Source organism: Lepus europaeus, chromosome 4 (assembly GCF_033115175.1).
Source record: "Lepus europaeus isolate LE1 chromosome 4, mLepTim1.pri, whole genome shotgun sequence".
In the NCBI taxonomy this organism is placed as follows: domain Eukaryota; kingdom Metazoa; phylum Chordata; class Mammalia; order Lagomorpha; family Leporidae; genus Lepus; species Lepus europaeus.
Window position 1 is genome coordinate 158,052,635 of NC_084830.1, and position 17,577 is coordinate 158,070,211.

At 45.9% G+C, this 17,577-nt stretch overlaps 1 protein-coding gene across 1 annotated transcript in view; it reads right to left on the bottom strand.

The window, feature by feature from the left end:
* Positions 1-6,820: 6,820 nt before the first annotated feature.
* The window catches only part of HSD17B4 (hydroxysteroid 17-beta dehydrogenase 4), a 96,190-nt gene continuing 85,433 nt past the window's right edge, over positions 6,821-17,577 (bottom strand). The window contains exons 23-24 of the mRNA XM_062189273.1: positions 14,992-15,119; positions 6,821-7,244 (exon numbers count right to left, since the gene is read on the bottom strand). Coding sequence (XP_062045257.1) covers positions 7,155-7,244; positions 14,992-15,119 — 218 coding nt within the window. The 3' untranslated portion in view covers positions 6,821-7,154. The remainder of the gene's footprint in view (positions 7,245-14,991; positions 15,120-17,577) is intronic.

Below are 17,577 nucleotides of genomic sequence, written 5' to 3' on the forward strand. Positions count from 1 at the left end.
GAGATAATCATGTTTTTGCTGTTTAGTTTGTTAATGCGATGTATCACATTTATTGATTTCCATATGTTGAACAGTCTTTGCATACACAGATATATCCCACTTGGTCCATGTGAATGGTCTTTCTGATGTATTGTTGGATCCAATCAGTATTTTGTTGGAAGACTTTTTATCTATGTTTATCAGGAATATTAATCTGTAGTTCTCTTTTGTTGTATCTGAGTTTTAGAATTAAGGTTGATGCTTGTCTCATAAAAGGAGTTTAGGATTCCCTCTCTTCTGAATGTTTTGAACAGTTTGTGAATTGGAATCAGTTCTTCTTTAAAAGTCTGGCAGAACTCGGCAGTGAAACCATCCAGTCCTGGGCTTTGCTTTTTTGGGAGGGCCTTTATTTCTGATTCAGTAATTGGTCTGTTTAGGTTTTCTACGTCTTTATGATTTCATTTTGGTAGACTGTGTTGTCCAGTAATCTGTCCATGTCTTCTAGATTTTCCAGTTGGTTGGCATATATTTCTTTGCAGTGTTGCTGATGATTCTTTTTCATTTGTGGTATCTGTTGTTAAATCTGCTTTCTCGGCTGGCGCCGTGGCTTAACAGGCTAATCCTCCACCTTGCGGCGCCGGCACACCGGGTTCTAGTCCCGGTTGGGGCGCCAGATTCTATCCCGGTTGCCCCTCTTCCAGGCCAGCTCTCTGCTATGGCCCGAGAGTGCAGTGGAGGATGGCCCAAGTGCTTGGGCCCTGCACCCGCATGGGAGACCAGGAGAAGCGCCTGGCTCCTGCCTTCGGATCAGCGCGATGCGCTGGCCGCAGCGGCCACTGGAGGGTGAACCAACGGCAAAAAGGAAGACCTTTCTGTCTCTCACTATCCACTCTTCCTGTCAAAAAAAAAAAAAATCTGCTTTCTCTTCTCTGATTTTATTGATTTGAGTCTTCTCCCCCCCACCCCTTTTTTTTGTTTTTGGTTGGGCCAGTGGTGTATCAATTTCATTTTTTCAAAAAACCAGCTCTTCACCAATTTTGTATTTTTTTGTTCCAACTTTGTTTCTTCTCTAATCTTATTGATTTCCTCTTACTAATTTGGTTTGTTTTTGTGGTCCTGGAGATGCACTGATTATTTGATACCTTTACCATTTCTGGATGTAGGCACTAGTTGCTTTAACCTTCTCTCCTAACACTGCTTTTGTTGTATCCGGTAAGTTTTGATACATTGTACTGTCATCTTCCTCACTGGTTTCCAGGGATGTCTTTTGTTTGCCTTTTGGTTTCTTTTATAACCCACAGTTCATTCAGGAGTGTGTTGTTCACTCTCAGAGTGTCTGCCTACTTTCTAGAGAGTAACTCTGTGGTTTCCTTAGTTCCAGGTCTTAAACCCAGAACTACTACAGTCACAGGGCACAGGGGCTCTGTCTCTAAGCTATAAATCGCCGTCTCTGGCACTGGTGGCTTCTCATAGCAGGATTGCTTGCTGCATCCTGTGTCAAAAGTGTTCAGTAGTGACTCTGCCACAGCAAACTAAGACTGGCACTTCGGTGGGGGCGGGAGGGAGGCAGTGTGGCTTCCTTTTTGAGAGCAAAGTGATCCCTCAGACTCCTGTCAGCTCCCCAAGTTGCAGGCATCCCTCAGTAGTGGGGACTGTGGAATTCTCTCTGTTAAAGATGCCGTTGGCAGGGGCCTTGACACCGTCTTCCTACCTTGTCTTGCGTGGGGGAGTTTTAGCCTGGAGCCGCTCGTGTCAGATGCAGGGGTGGCTGGTATCACGTGGTTTTCCTGTTCTAATGCCACACACTCTTCTTTCACTTACCCATAGTATCTGGGGGACTTATCCACGTTATTTAGTATTTAGTAGGAAAGCAGTTCATTTTTAAAATTCCTAAGGGAATTACACTGTATTCTACATTACAATCTGTTTATCCAGACTGTAACTGATAGACAATTGGCTATTATAATATGCCATGAAAATCACTGTAAGTACCTTTATGTAATGTGTTTTCATTTCTGCTAAGTAAATAGCTAGAGGCTGGATTGAACATTCACAGGTTAGGGATGCACTAGCGTTCTAAGAACCTGCTGTAAGCTTTTCTAAAGTGATTTTATCTCAGTTTTTAAGTTACAACTGGTATATATGCTTACCAAGACTTGCTATTGTCAGTGTTTTTTAACATTAGCTATTCTCCCTATGTAATGCCATCTTACTTACTACCAATGATGTTGAATATTGTTCCACATGCTTATTTGCTGTTATGTTTATCTACATTTGTGAAGTGTCTGGGCTATTGGTCTTCCTACTAATGGAGAAATTTTCCATTTTTAATATTAAAAACAGGTGTTTTCGTGGAGGGGCATTAATTATGTTCATGATAAATTCAAAATCTTAACAGAAAATGCTAAAGGTTATATGCCAGTCATGTTTCAGTTATATAACTGTATTTGGTTTAAAGGCTTACAGTTTTATTTTGTAAAGATTTATTTTTTGGACAGGCAGAGTGGACAGTGAGAGAGACAGAGAGAAACGTCTTCCTTTTTCTGTTGGTTCACCCTCCAATGGCCGCTGCGGCTGGCGCGCTGTAGCCAGCGTACCTTGCTGATCCAAAGCCAGGAGCCAGGTGCCTCCCCCTGGTCTTCCATGTGGGTGCAGGGCCCAAGCACTTGGGCCATCCTCCACCGCACTCCCAGGCCACAGCAGAGAGCTGGACAGGAAGAGGAGCAACCAAGACAGAATCTGACGCCCTGACCGGGACTAGAACCCGGCGTGCGGGCGCCGCAGGCAGAGGATTAGCCTATTGAGCCATGGTGCCGGCCTATTTTTTAAAGATTTTAACACAAAGATTTTAAGACAGAAATCTTTTTTTTAAAAAATGTATTTATTTATTTAAAAGGCAGAGTTACAGGGACACAGAGGCAGAGAGAGCAAGAGAGGTCTTCGATGACCAGAGCTGCGCCAATCCGAAGCCAGGAGTTTCCTCCGGGTCTCCAGCATGGCGGCAGGGGCCCAAGGACCTGGGCCATCTTCTTCTGCTTTCCCAGGCCATAGCAGAGAGCTGGATCAGAAGTGGAGCAGCCGGGACTCAAAGCAGCACACATATTGGATGCTGGCACTGCAGGTGATGGCTCTACCCACTACACTACAGAGCTGGCCGCAAGCCAGAAATATTTTTTGAAATATTTATTTATTTATTTGAAAGGCAGACAGAGGGATAAAAAGGGAAAGAGAGAGACATCTTCCATCTGCTGCTTCAGTTCCCAGATGGACTCAGCAACCAGGGTTTGGCCAATCTGAAGCCAAGAGCCAGGATCTCCATCCTGGTCTCCCACATGGGTGGTAGGAACCCATGTACTTGGGCCATCACCTGCTACCTTCCCAGGTACATCAGCAGGAAACTGGTTCAGAAGCAGAGTGGACAGGACTTGAACTGCCACTCCAGTATGGGACGCCAGTATCACAAGTGGCCATTTAACCCCTTGCATCACACGCCAGCGCCAGAAATCTTACAGTAGAAAAAGTAAATGATTGGGGCTGGTGCTGTGGCACAGCGGGTTAAAGCCCTGGCCTGAAACACCAGCATCCCATATGGGCACCAGTTCAAGACCTGGCTGATCCACTTTGATCCAGCTCTCTGCTATGGCCTGGGAAAGCAGTAGAAGATGGCCCAAGTCTTTGGGGGCACTGCACCCATGTAGGAGACCCAGAAGAAGCTCCTGGCTCCTGATCGGCGCAGCTCTGGCCGTGGTGGCCAACTGAGGAGTGAACCAGCAGATGGAAAACCTCTCTCTCTTTATTTAACTCTGACTTCCAAATAAATAAATCTTTATATTTATATATATATACATATGTATATGTATATATATATCTATACACACACACACATATATATGAGAAGACAAATGGCCAAGTCATCCAAGATGACTTAAAAATAGCTCCTCTCTAACATGATGTCAAGGGCAACGTAAAGGTCCATCAAAAGCTTTGAACAAGCAACTTTTCAAGTATTTCTTCTTGTTTCTTGATGTTACTTCTGTTGACTGCCATCATTATTGATAAACCTTTTCTTGAAAGGTACCCATACATCCATAATGGATATTAGTTTAAATTTTGTTTTCCATAGCAGTGGCTCTCAACACCCATGCCAGGTCCCCCACTGTTAGCCAAATCCTGCATACATCCTAAATACACACATATAAAGCTCAGGTTTTGTTCAGCTAACAAATGAGAGTGGATTTTGCGGTTTCAGAGCTGCTTTTTAAAAAAGAAATGCTATAGGGGCCAGTGCTGCGGCATAGTAGGTTAAGTCTCCACTTGAGGCACCGGCATCCCATGTGGGCACTGGTTCAAGTCCCAGCTACTCCATTTCTAACCCAGCTCACTGTGGATAGCCTGGGAAGGCATTGGAAGATGCGCCAGGTGCTTGGGTCCCTGCACCCATGTGGGAGACCTCGAAGAAGCTCCTGGCTCTGGACCAGCCCAGCTCCCACCATTGCAGCCATCTGGGGAGTGAACCAGAGGAAGGGAGACCTCTCTATATCTGTAACTCTGCCTCTCAAATAAATAAATAAATATATCTTTAAAAACAAAAGAAATGCTACAGAGGTCACATGCAGCTCATAAAGCCTAAAATATTTACTGTTTGCCTTTGTACAGAGAATGTTTGCCCACTCAGATCCAACCCATCATTGTTTTTGCAGACACCTTGTAACTTCTCAAGAGATAAAGGAATATGGAGCTGTTCGACCTCACTTAAGGTGACACCAGGGATACTTTTTATACATTTTCTAGTTTAATTTTATGGCTTTTTACATGCTGACACCATGGGCTCAAAAGTTAAATAAGCAAGCTTTGTAGAAGACAGATTCTAGATGAAGTTACAGATCTTAGATTAGTTAAATTTTTAATGTTAGTGCCTTAGTCACTTCAGCAGCTCACGTACCTGAAGCTCTGTTTACCCTGATATCTGGATATCACAAAGCCGATATGTTACACATGCATAGAATACAATCTGGATTCATTTTTAGGAGTTGGTTATTAGTCTGTGTTGCCTTGAGTTTTAAAATAGGCTTTTTCTTTCTCCTCTCCTTTTAAACAACTTAGTGCACATCCACATTGGTGTAGAATGTCCCACTCTTCAGAAAATAACTTTCTGTAACTGTCAACTTCTGAGGTTTCTGAAGCTCAAAATTTCTCAGTGGAACTGAGCTACTAACTTTTGCTGCTTTGTCTGTTGTTGACCTAAAGGACAGTTAAAATATTTGTGTGTGTTATTCTAATCTGCTTCTCTCCGATATAAAAATCAGCTTTCTCAGATTATTTGCTTTTCTATAACACACACAAATTTTGAGATGTCCAAGATTATTATTATTCTCCACTGGTGGCTGGGAACAGCTTCATACAGGTGTCCCTGGGGAAGGCTGAAGGATACACAAATAGAGGAGTTGACCAAGTAAAAAACAACAGAGCCGTTTGGAAGCACTAAAGATCATCTGGTTGGACATTTGTGACTGGCTTCCCAGTGCTGGTCTGCTCCTAAGCAGGGAGTCTGGGAAGGGCAGATCCTAATATGTAGAGAAGGTAACTCTAGCCAGCCTAGAGACTACTTATCCTGAGAAAGGTGCACTTCCGAGGCTTGCCCTGGGCGGGCACCTTGGAAGTCAGATTTTGGGCCATTCCATGCAGGGGTTGGGAACATTTTTTTCTGCCAAAGGCATTTGGAAGTTACAACATCACAAAACATGTAACTCTTCTTGTGTGCCTTCTACTCATTCATTAGATCAACAAGACATTGGGGCAGGGATTTGGTTAAGAAGTCGCTTGGGTTGCTGGCATCCCATTCTGGAACGCTTCAACTCAGGCCATTGTGCTGCTTCTATTTCCAGCATCCTGCTAATGCAATCCTGGAAGGCAGCAGCTAACAGTTCTGATTCTTGAGTCCCTGCCACCTACATAAGAGACTCACGTGGAGTTCTAGGCGCTGGCTTTGGCTCATCCCTGGCTAGTGTGGGCATTTGGAGTGTGGACCAGGGTATGGAAGGTCTATCTCTGCCTTTCAAGTAAGTAAAAATGAATAAGTAATTTAAAAAATAGTACTTGAGGTCCTTCAGTTGAAAGCATCACAATTTCCAATTTCGTAGTCCTTGTTCTGTGATCCCTAAACTCAAGTTCCCTCAATCTACGTTCTTGTTCCCTGATACAGACTGGAGGACATGTTCCTCCAGCCACTGGAAAGACCACCAGCTGACCCGCTCCTGAATCCACTCGAGGAACTGTTCTGTGGCACTGCCCGTGGCCATGGCCGCTCTGCAGGGCCCACCACAACTAACAACCAGTTGCCTCAGGACGGTGCTGGAGGGCCAGTCGAGCTTCAGAGTTTGGGAAAAGATTAGCTGTGGGCCCTGAGTGTGCTCCCAGTCTGCCTCCCAGGGACCCCTGCCTGTAACAGGCACCCATACCTACCTCAGCATCCCACCTGATGCTTACTGTCCCTGAGCTTGGCCTCCTGTGCAGCCCATCTATCAATAAAATGCTTCCTCCACACGTGTCATCTGAGCACACGGTGGGGACGGCAGTGGTGAGACAGCACCTTAATGACGTCAGATGACTGGTCAGCAGGAAGGCTACGCTGTAGCAGATGCTTGACTTTGAAAGAATGTATGTGCATTCCTAGTAAAGAGGAAGGGAGAGAAAGCAAACCAGCTGGGAGCACAAACACTGTCCTGGTGCCTTAAAGCAGAACGCGATTACAGCTAAGTGAGGGAAATGTACACATACTCGGACATTGACGTTACACTGGGATTTCAAAAACTGGAGAACAGAAAACAACAGACGCAAAGTGTGAAAGGTATCAAAGTGGTTTTTATTCATTTAATTCTCCTTGTAATTTATAAATGCCAGCAGATATTAGAAGGAAACTGGATTAGGGTATAATCTCTAAATGAAGATAAAGATCTAAGAACAGAGGGGTCTTACGAGCCAGCTTACAGTTCCTTGCAAAAATAATGATATGTGAACAATTAGTAAAAAATGAAAATCTGAAAAGTTACCTGGACTCTGAAAATGTTAAGCAATTTCCCTGTATCTCGGTTTTGATTATTTCTGCAGCACAATCAAGCATGTTGGGTGAAGACAGTGTTGACTTATTCTGTTTCGGTGGTAGTGCAGCAAGCCCTTCAGAGCTTGGCGTAGTCTTTGAGAATCATCTCGAGCTTCTGGCTCAGCATGATGTTCCCTCTGGCCTTCAGTCTGCCACTGAAGAACGCCTGGCGAGGAGGGGGAAGAGTGCCAGCCTTAATCACGTTGCATTTTATTGTTTCTTTTTTTTTAAAGGCCCGTCGTTCCGACTAAATACAACTGAGTTAATAACTCTGGGCAGTAAAGCAACTTTTATGTAGCAATGATAATGATTATAGATAGCACCCATGTTTTTAGAGATGTAAGAAAAGGAGAAGAGGAGACTCCGTTTGTTAGAAAATCTTAGAATAATGTATCTGAACTGACAGATCTGGGAGCTGTTCCGCCCTAAGCCCCTGGCTTTACTCTTCCCTGCTAATTTGAAATGACTGAATACCAGGCACTAATGTATGGGAAACCATAAAAATATTCGATTCACAACAGAGTAAAAGCATTTACTAGAACGTCATGAAATAGAAAGCCATCTGATGGCCAAATAGGACGGTGTGGTGCAGTGGTCAGTAGATCACAGCTGTAGCCATCAGAATCCTGGGTTAAAATCCGGTGAACCTGAGCAAAACACTGACAATCTTTGGGCTCCTAAGATCTATGTGCCTGATCTATAAACAGGCATGACGACAGTACTGAAATATGTGGGAGGTAAATGAAATAATATGTGCAGTGTTGGGCTTAGTGTTTGACACTGGTCAGAGTGCGTTAAGCAATGGCCTGTTAGAAGAGGGGGAGTTTCTGTACCGCCCTCACATCTGACCTGGTACAGAAACCGGTGCAAATTCAAGTCCCCTTCTGTGCAAATTCCCAACTGCTAAAAGAAACATAATATAGTTTTTATAAATCACTGAGTAACACAGGAAACAGCAAGTGAAAGAAATCTCTAGCTTTTTAGCTGGCAGGAAAACAAGAATAATATCCATATACACTTAACATTTAAAAGCAGCTCCAGAAACACAAGAGGACTTCAAAAAGTTCATGGAAAACGGAGTTAAAACATAAACTCACTTTACTGCAAAGAACTTTGAAATCTATGCATAGGTTTTCATAATATGCATTTTCACAAGCTTTTTGAAGACTCTGCAGAATCTCACTGAAGAATCTCAGCCATCAACATGAAGTAGGCCCTGAGCAAGTTCCACCCCAGCTGACAGGGAACTCAGGCTCGCAAAGCTTCAATAACCGCCCAAGGCCATGGGGTTAGGACTTGAACTCTAGTGTTCCCTGCTCGGCAGTGCCTCCTGCCTGTCAGTTGCTAACATCTTAACCTCAGAAGCCTCATCAACTGGAGGAAAAGCAAAAACTTTTTATCCCAGAATTAACAGAACTCATCCAATCAGGATTGAAGGCTAAGCATCTGAGTAGTTTTTCAATTCCAGTCTTCGACTGCTCTCAGGATGCACCTGCAGAAACCACAGGCTGCTGAGTCGGCCGGGAAGGAGTCGCTTTGACACCAGCCTGGACCCGAGCAAGAGCTCCTACTCAACGACAGGAAGTGAGCACGCCAACCTCGGAGGGTTCAGACTGACTCTCCCAATCTGACTGCCTTTCTCGGCTGGATTACTAGAACTGCCGAGTCACATTTCCTACAAAAGGCTCTTGACCATAGTTCTGTATCAGCAGCCTGAAGCCATCTACACAAACGCTGCAGCACCCAAAGTCAAGGCACAGCAGACTGTGGAATGTTCCGCATTTTCAAGGGAAACACACTGATGAACACGACACAGGCCCTCGTCTTGTTTGGAGCTACCTGCTTCACCCGTGGAGCTCTTAGGTACCTCTTTGGCCTAGGAATGCTGAGCAAGAAGGACCACGACTGTGAGAAGCTGCCGGAAAGGAAGAATCTCGGCAGGTGGACCATCATGCTTTCCAGCAAGACCAAGTCCACTTCATGTCACCCACAGGGGCGTCTGTCTGCATTCGGCTACCCCAACCTTAACATAATTGGCTTCTTAATCTGAAAATGTGAAGCAAAAATGACATAATGACATGCTTGGATTAGCATTTTTGGATACCTGTGTTAAGCATTTCTTTGTATTTCTTTTCCCTTCCTTAATTATGGATTCATTCATTGCCTTTTGTCTACTTTCTCCACTGAGGGTTTAAGAGGTTTTCAAAGTTACTTTGTGAATTAGTGATAACAACATACTGTGTAGCCGCATTTCTTTATTACAACCTCCACTCTCACTCTCCAGGTTTATGGGACTACTTTAAGGAGTGTGATAGGAATAGAAGTTTCAAATTTCCACACAGTTGATAGGAAGATACTGAGAGGGAGGGCAAAGTAATGAGAACTAGCACTATCACAAGTGACGTGGTGAGCGGGATGGAGCCAGAAGTGACGTGGTGACAGTGGTAAGGATTTTATCCCAGTGTAGAGGAAATCTGGGATGTTTTCTCAGGTGGAATGATCTATATTCTGACTTTCTTTATTAAGGATTACCCTGGCTCCTGTATGGAAAACTGACTGGATGGGACAGACAAGACCAGAGGACCAGTGAAGGGGCTGCCCTGGTGACTGAGGTGAAAGGCCACAGAGCCTGGCTGGCGGTGACCACCTGCAGGAGAGGACGGGTTCAGGACACATCCTAGACAGACGCTTACATTCCTGGGCTTATTAACTGGTGCCCCTTACTGAGAAGAAAAATACGGTAAGGAAACTCAAGCCCCAAGTTCCATCCTGGACCAAGTCAGTGTGAGACCACAGTTAGGTTTTCCATCAGAGAAGTCAGCACTGTCTAGTGGTGCTGTATCACTGTGCAGCGCAGAGGAAGGAAGTCAAACATGTAAATCCGTGAGATGTTAGCACACAGCTCACTTCCAATACCACAGGATGGAAGAACACATATATAGGGAAGGAGCAGGGTACAGGAAGAAGCCCTGCAGAACACCTCGCTGCAAGGCTGGGGCAGAGATGACTAAGGGTGGCCGGAGGTGGAGAAAGTAAAACAGGAGAATACGATGCCCAGAGCCAAGGGATGAAAATACATCAAGAGGTTTGCAGCTGGGGCTGACGGGGCGAAGCGGGTTAAGCCACCGCCTGCAACATCAGTATCCCAGATAGGCACCAGCTGGTGTTCCGGTTGCTCAATTTCTGATCCAGCTCCCTGCTAGTGTGGCCTGGGAAAGCAGCAGCAGGTGGGCCAAGTACTTGGGGCTCTGCCACCCCTGAGGGAGACCGAGGGAGATTTTGCCTGGCCCAGCCCTAGCTGCTGTGGCTGCTTAGGGACTGAACCAGCATGTGGAAGATCTTTCTCTCTCCCTCTCTGTAACTCTGTCTTATTTTACTTGAAAGATTCATTTATTTGAAAGGCAAAGTTACAGAGAGGGAAAGGAAGAGGCAGAGAGAAAGAAATCTCCCGTCTGCTGCTTCATTCGACAAATGGCCACGACAACGAGAGCTGGGCTAGGCTGAAGCCAAGAGCCAGGAGCTTCATTCAGGTCTCCCACTGGGCCATCTTCCACTACTGTCCCAGGCTGTTAGCAGGGAGCTAGACTGGAAGTGGAGCAGCTGGGAGTCGAACCTGTGCCCAGGTAGGATGCCTGCGCTGTAGTGGCAGCTTTACCTGCTATGCCACAGCAGCAGCCCAATCAAGTAAAATAAATTTGGGGGGAGGGGGGTAGGTTGGCAGCTAACTGTATCGAGTGCTACTAAAGGACTGAATGCTCCTGGGATTTGGCACAATAACAGTTGCCAGGGACCCTTACAAGAACGGTACCACCACATGATAACTGTGGAACCAAGGTAAGGGACAGCAGAGGACCAAAGTCAAGACAGTGTTCAGACACATGTGGGCCAGGAGAGCAGCCACTCACACTGTGGTGCTGAGCGCCAGGCTGTGGTTAGTCCAGGCTGAGATGCGCTGTCCCTGTAAAATATACCCAGGAAGTTCAAAAACTTGGCACTGTAAGCACATGTAAAATAATCTCATTAAACTGACTGCTTATTGAAATCCTAATACTTGAATGAATTAGGTTAAAGATACATTTTTAAATTTTCACCAGTTTCTTAACTTTTTTAATGTGACTACTAGAAAAGTTCCAATTACATGTGGCTCGCATCATAGATCTTGAGGACAGTACTGGTCTAGACTATTTCTGTGAAAAGGATCAAGAACAGTGTGGCATGCTGGATGGGATCTGGCATCAGGGGAGGGTGCTATAAAAGCAAAGCATTGGCCGGCGCCGCGGCTCACTAGGCTAATCCTCTGCCTGCGGCGCCGGTACTCCAGGTTCTAGTCCTGGTTGGGGCACCAGTTCTGTCCCGGTTGCTCCTCTTCCAGTCCAGCGCTTTGCTGTGGCCCAGGAAGGCAGTAAAGGATGGCCCAGGTGTTTGGGCCCTGCACCCACATGGGAGACCAGGAGGAAGCACCTGGCTCCTGGCTTTGGATCAGCGCAGAGCGCCGGCCATAGCAGCCATCTGGGGGTGAACCAACGGAAGGAAGACCTTTCTCTCTGTCAAAAAAAAAAAAAAAGGCAAGGCATTAGCTCGCCTCATGCTGCAGGGCACTGGCAGTGTAATGAGGGAACCCAGGAACCGGGAAAGAGCGGAAGCAGCAGGGCCTTGAGGGACCGTCTTGAGCGGAGGAGGGAGACTTCCTTCCATGAAGAACACAGGAAGAAGCACAGATGGCCGCTGTTGGTGACAGAAAGGTTTGCAAATGGAAAGGGGAGATTCTCATCTAAAAGTTCGTAACTGTTTACCCGGTGGAGCGTGATGTGCGCAGCTGAAAACGAAGGCGAGGCAGGGCTGTGGCACTGTGGGGAATCGACAGGAATGGGCGCTGACTGGAAGCCATCGTAAGCCATGGTAAGACTTCTTATACTGCTCAGGGACCATGTGAGCCTGGTGACTGAAAGTGAGAGGAAAGCCAGTCTGGTTGTATGGATTTTCTCCAGCCATGTGCACAGACACCAAGGCCGCAGAATGGGATTAAAACAGGGCAGTGTTAGGCCGGCGCCGTGGCTCAACAGGCTAATCCTCCGCCTTGCGGCGCCGGCACACCAGGTTCTAGTCCCGGTCGGGGTGCCGGATTCTGTCCCGGTTGCCCCTCTTCCAGGCCAGCTCTCTGCTGTGGCCCGGGAGTGCAGTGGAGGATGGCCCAAGTGCTTGGGCCCTGCACCCGCATGGGAGACCAGGAGAAGCACCTGGCTCCTGCCTTTGGATCAGCGCAGTGCGCTGGCCGCATCACGCCAGCCGCGGCGGCCATTGGAGGGTGAACCAACGGCAAAGGAAGACCTTTCTCTCTCTCTCTCTGACTATCCACTCTACCTGTCAAAAATAAAAAAATAAAAAAAAAACCAGGGCGGTGTTTTTCAGGCACGTGAAGTGAGAGATAAAGGTGGGCGAGGGTATTTTCAAGGGAGACAGGAGGACAGGACAAAGGAGGTGAAAAGGAGGACGGGGCTGAAGAACAGAAATGCAGGTGATGGTGCTGGAAAAGCAGAAGCTGTGCATTTTATGTCCCTAATAGAGACTCCTCCTTCGCAGAAAGGAGTAAGGGTAACAGCCCATTTTGTTGGCATGCTCACTTTTAGGAATCTTGAAGGAAGCCTCCACGGTTGGGAACAGTTGGGAGAGAAAGACTGCACACCAGGCAGCATGGCTTTTGATAATGGAGTAGAGGGGGATGAAGTATCAGAGCCAAATAGGTTCAGAAAAATCCTGATATTAACTAGAATTTTTCTAAGTCCATCTCCTGTGGTACTACTGACTAGGAATACAGAATGACAGAAATCTCCCTTTCCTAATGAGCTGCACAAATGCCTCACTCACTGAATAATCCATTTACCCTTAAAGGTATGGTATTCCTAGCAATCATATAAATTTTCCCCTAATCCTAAAAGTACACGCATGTCAACCATAACAAATGCAGAAAAACAGTCCCAACTACCCACTCTGCCCTAAACTGAAAATCCCACTCGCTGGGCAGAAAGGCTTTAACCATCAGGTTGCTCAGTGGCTTCCGCCTGCACACAGCAAGCCCTAACCTCCTGCCCACACCTACAAGGCCCTGGGTGATCCAGCCCCTGCGGCTCCACCTCCTCCTCACACTTCTCCCCGCGGAGCATCCTGCTAGCCTTACTGGCCTGCTCCGAGCTGCAGTGCTGACTCCAGTGAGCCACCTTACACCTGCTCAGGCCTTCACGCTGGCTGTGGGCTCAGTCTCATGGCTCGCTCTCTTATTTCCTTCAAGTTTCTACCAAGCCTTTTCCAACAACCCCTCCTGAAACAGTCCTCGACCTTGCCACACTCTAACTCCAGGCTGGCTAACTGAGGCCTGGAAGTCAGATCTAGTCTGCTACCTGTTTTTACAGATTCCTGGAACTCAGTCACACCCCACTGTTGACATACTACCTCTGACGACTTTAAGACGACACTGGCAGGGCCCCACAGCTGCAGCAGAGACCATCCTGCCCTCCAGGTCTGGAGTTCTCACTGTGTGACCCTTTCCGCTACTCTACCTCATTCTACTTCACACTTGAAGTTGTATTTCTTTCCCATGAGCACTCTAGAACTAAGCTCCACCCAGCAAGGGCACTGTCGTGTAGGCCGACAGCCAGAACCAGGATCAGAATAGGTACAACAAATTCCTGGGAAGTAATGAAGGCCAAGCTCTGTACTAAGCCCCTTACAGACACATGATTGGATTTAGTTCTCCATAATCCCTTTTTGATCATTATAATTACTATATTCATTGTACTGATGAGAAAACAGGCTTTGAGATTATGGCAGAGCCAATACTCAAACTTAGATTATCTGATGACGGAGTATTTGTAACTTACTCTACAAATATTTTAAAATTAGTCTTTCCAAGAAAATGTTTCCTTGTTTACTGAAATTATACCATCCTTTGTAAACTTGTATCATTTTCTTCAAATAAGCACTGTGCTCTTCTCCTTAGGGAGACAGTGGTATCTGGTGCACTGGCTTGTAATTAAAACAAAGCTTCTTCAATACACCTTCCGGCTAGTTTTGTTAGGTGAAAGTTGTTTACAAATATAACTATGTATTCTACTACCTATTTGAACTCCTTCATTCTATAAATATCAGTTGATTTCCTGGAATTTCAGGCTGTATGATATGAACTGAAAATTAGGAATTTCTGCTCCATTAAACTACATCAGCTACTGTGTGTGCTGGTGGATGGGTCCAAGCTGCAGTTACTATTAATGGATAATCATCGGAAAAGACACCCTATCTTAATCATGATTTTCCTCTGAAATGCCTCTAATGTATTTTTAAGACACTGAATGTTAGGTGAAAATCTCCTCCTACTTCCCAATTTCAGTGAATTCCTAATCCTGAACAAGCAAGCATCCCGAACTCGAAATACTCCAAAATCTGCAACGTGGCGAGCACGGACATGACACCTGCATTTCCGATGCTGGACATTTGGGGATGCTCAGCTGGTAAAGTCTAATCAAAATGTCCATAAAGTTCTCAGAAAATGCATCTCTCTTAACTCAATCATTCCACAAAGTCTGAGGTGCCTCAGAGTATCAGGAAGGACTGCCTAGTTTTACACAATACTAACAGCCTGTAGCCTTTCACTTCTGAATTAATGTAGTCAAAGTACAAATGTGAATTCTAGGTCATTTGACTATAGAGAATTTCACCCAAGTTCAGTTTCTGAAAGTGTCAGCTGAAATTCTGGTTTTTTTGTTTTTTTTTTAAAGGATGATCTGTCAACCAACCAGAATTCTGGTCCAACAGGGACTTCTTCAGAGTTGTAAGGATTCTTCTCTATCAGAACTTGGGAGTCAACTCAAACTATGCTTGTCCAGCAGGAAGGCCGGCTCAGTGACCATTCTGAGTGTTACCTTCTGAGGGTCCAGCTTGCCCAGGACCACTTCCATGAAGTCCTCGTCAGAGATGATGATGGTGGTATCCGCGGAGCCTTTGGCAGGGCCTTGGTACACTTTTCCAGAGCCGCTCTTCAAGTCAATAGCTGGGAAAATAGACACCAGTGTGCATCATTTCTCTTCACAAGATCAACCAACCAAAATGCAGCATCTTTAACGTTTCCTAGGTGATGAGTCTCCGTGATCTACAGATAATGTATAATCTGTCACTTAGAAAAAGTTAGAAATCCTTTTACTTTCTGAATGCTCTTTTTATAAACAATGTTTTTCCCTGGATCAATTTTATATGACAGAGCTACTTTAAACATGAATTAATGTAGAACTAAGATATTATAAAGAAGTTAAGCTTTTCAAGTCTTTCTTTTTAAAGATTCATTTATTGCAAAGGCAGAGTTAGAGGCAGAGAGAGATGTTCCATCTGCTGGTTCACTCCCCAAATGGCCGTAATGTCCGGAGCTGGGGAGGTCGGAAACCAGGAGCCAGGAGCTGCTTGCAGGTCTCTCAATCTATTAGTCCACTCCCCAGATGGCTGGAACAGCCAGGTTCGGGCCAGGCCAAAGCCAGGAGCAGAAACTCCATCCAGGTCTCCCCCATGGCTGGCAGGGGCCCTGGTAGCCGGGCCATCATCTGTTGCCTTTCTAGGCATATTAGCAGGGAGCAAGATTGTGGCATCTGGACTGAGGATCTGTGAAATCTTGGGTTACATACATGACTAATCACAAGGAGCTACTTTTGCTTGTGCTTCCTTCCCTTAATTTGGTAAAGGCATTTCAGTGCAGCCGTATCTGTATATACCCAATGTTCATTAATGCAGGGAAAATACTCCAACTATTTACTAAATGGGTGATTAGAAAAGCACATAAAAGAACAATTTCTACCGGGGCCAGCACTGTTGTGTAGCAGGTAGAGTCGCTGCCTGTGACAGTAGCATTCTATGTGGGCACCAGTTCCCATCACAGCTGCTCCACTTCCAGTCCAGCTCCCTGCTAATATCCTGGAAAAAGCAGTGGAAGATGACCCAAGGGCTTGGGCCCCTGCCACCCACATGAACAACAGGAAGAAGCTCTTGGCTTTGGCTTGGCCCAGTCTCAGCTGTGGTGGCCATCTGGGGAGTGATCCAGTAGATGGAAGACCTCTCTCTCTGTAGTTTTTTCATATAAATAAATAAATCTTTAAAAAGAAATGATTTCTGAGGCCCGTGCTGTGACATAGTAGGCTGGGCACCAGTTCCCATTGCAGCTGCTCCACTTCCAATCCAACTTCTTGCTGATGGCCTCAGAAACACAGCAGAAGATGACCCAAGTGCTTTGACCCTTGCGCCCACATGCGAGACCCAGATGAAGCTCCTGGGCTTCATTCTAGTCCAGCCCTGGCCATTGAGGCCATCTGGGGAGTGAACCAGTAGATGGGAGATTGATTTCTCTCTGCCTCTGCTCTCCCTCTCTTTAACTTCGCCTTTCAAATAAATATTTTTAAAAATAATTTCTACCCGGGGGCTGGCACTGTGGCTTAGCGGATTAACGCCCTGGCCTGAAGCACTGGCACCCCATATGGGCACCAGTTCTAGTCCTGGCAACTCCTTTTCCAACCCAGCGCTCTGCTATGACCTGGGAGAGCAGTAGAGGATGGCCCAAGTCCTTGGGCCCCTGCACCCATGTGGGAGACCCAGAAGAAGCTCCTGGCTTTGGATTGGCACAGCTCCAGCCACTGCAGTCATCTGGGGGGTGAACCAGTGGATGAAGGACTTCTCTCTCTCTCTGCTTCTCCTCTCTCTGTGAACTCTGACTTTCAAATAGAATAAATCTTTTTTTTAAAAAAAAATGAAAAAATGATTTCTACCCAAAAATGAAAATTTTACATTGAAAATTAAAATTTTAAACATAATCAAACCAAGGACATATACTTTGTGCTATTCCTGCCAAAAGTTCATAAACTAAGTCTAATCATGAAAAAACATCAAACTGAGGAGTATTATATAAAATAACTGTCCTCCACTCTTAAAAATGTGTCAAGGTCATGAGAAGATCATCCAGGTGAAAGCAGACAACAGAGAAATAAACACCATGCATATCCAGGCTGTACCTGTCCAGTCCTTTCCTTTTGTTTCATTTCTATTGTTATTACTATTAAGATACCTTTTGCGGCCCCACACCACAGCTCAATAGGCTAATCCTCCACCTGCGGCACCGGCACACCGGGTTCTAGTCCCGGTAGGGGCGCCGGATTCTGTCCCGGTTGCCCCTCTTCCAGGCCAGCTCTCTGCTGTGGCCAGGGAGTGCAGTGGAGGATGGCCCAAATGCTTGGGCCCTGCACCCCATGGGAGACCAGGAGAAGCACCTGGCTCCTGCCTTCGGATCAGCGCGGTGCACCGGCCGCAGCACACCGGCCACGGCAGCCATTGGAGGGTGAACCTTTCGCCCTCTGTCTACTCTGCCTGTCAAAATTAAATAAATAAATAAATAAAATTTTTAAAAGATACCTTTTGCTCTTTTGCCATAAGGGAGACAATTGGTGAAATATTATTAAGGTGTACGGATCGTAATA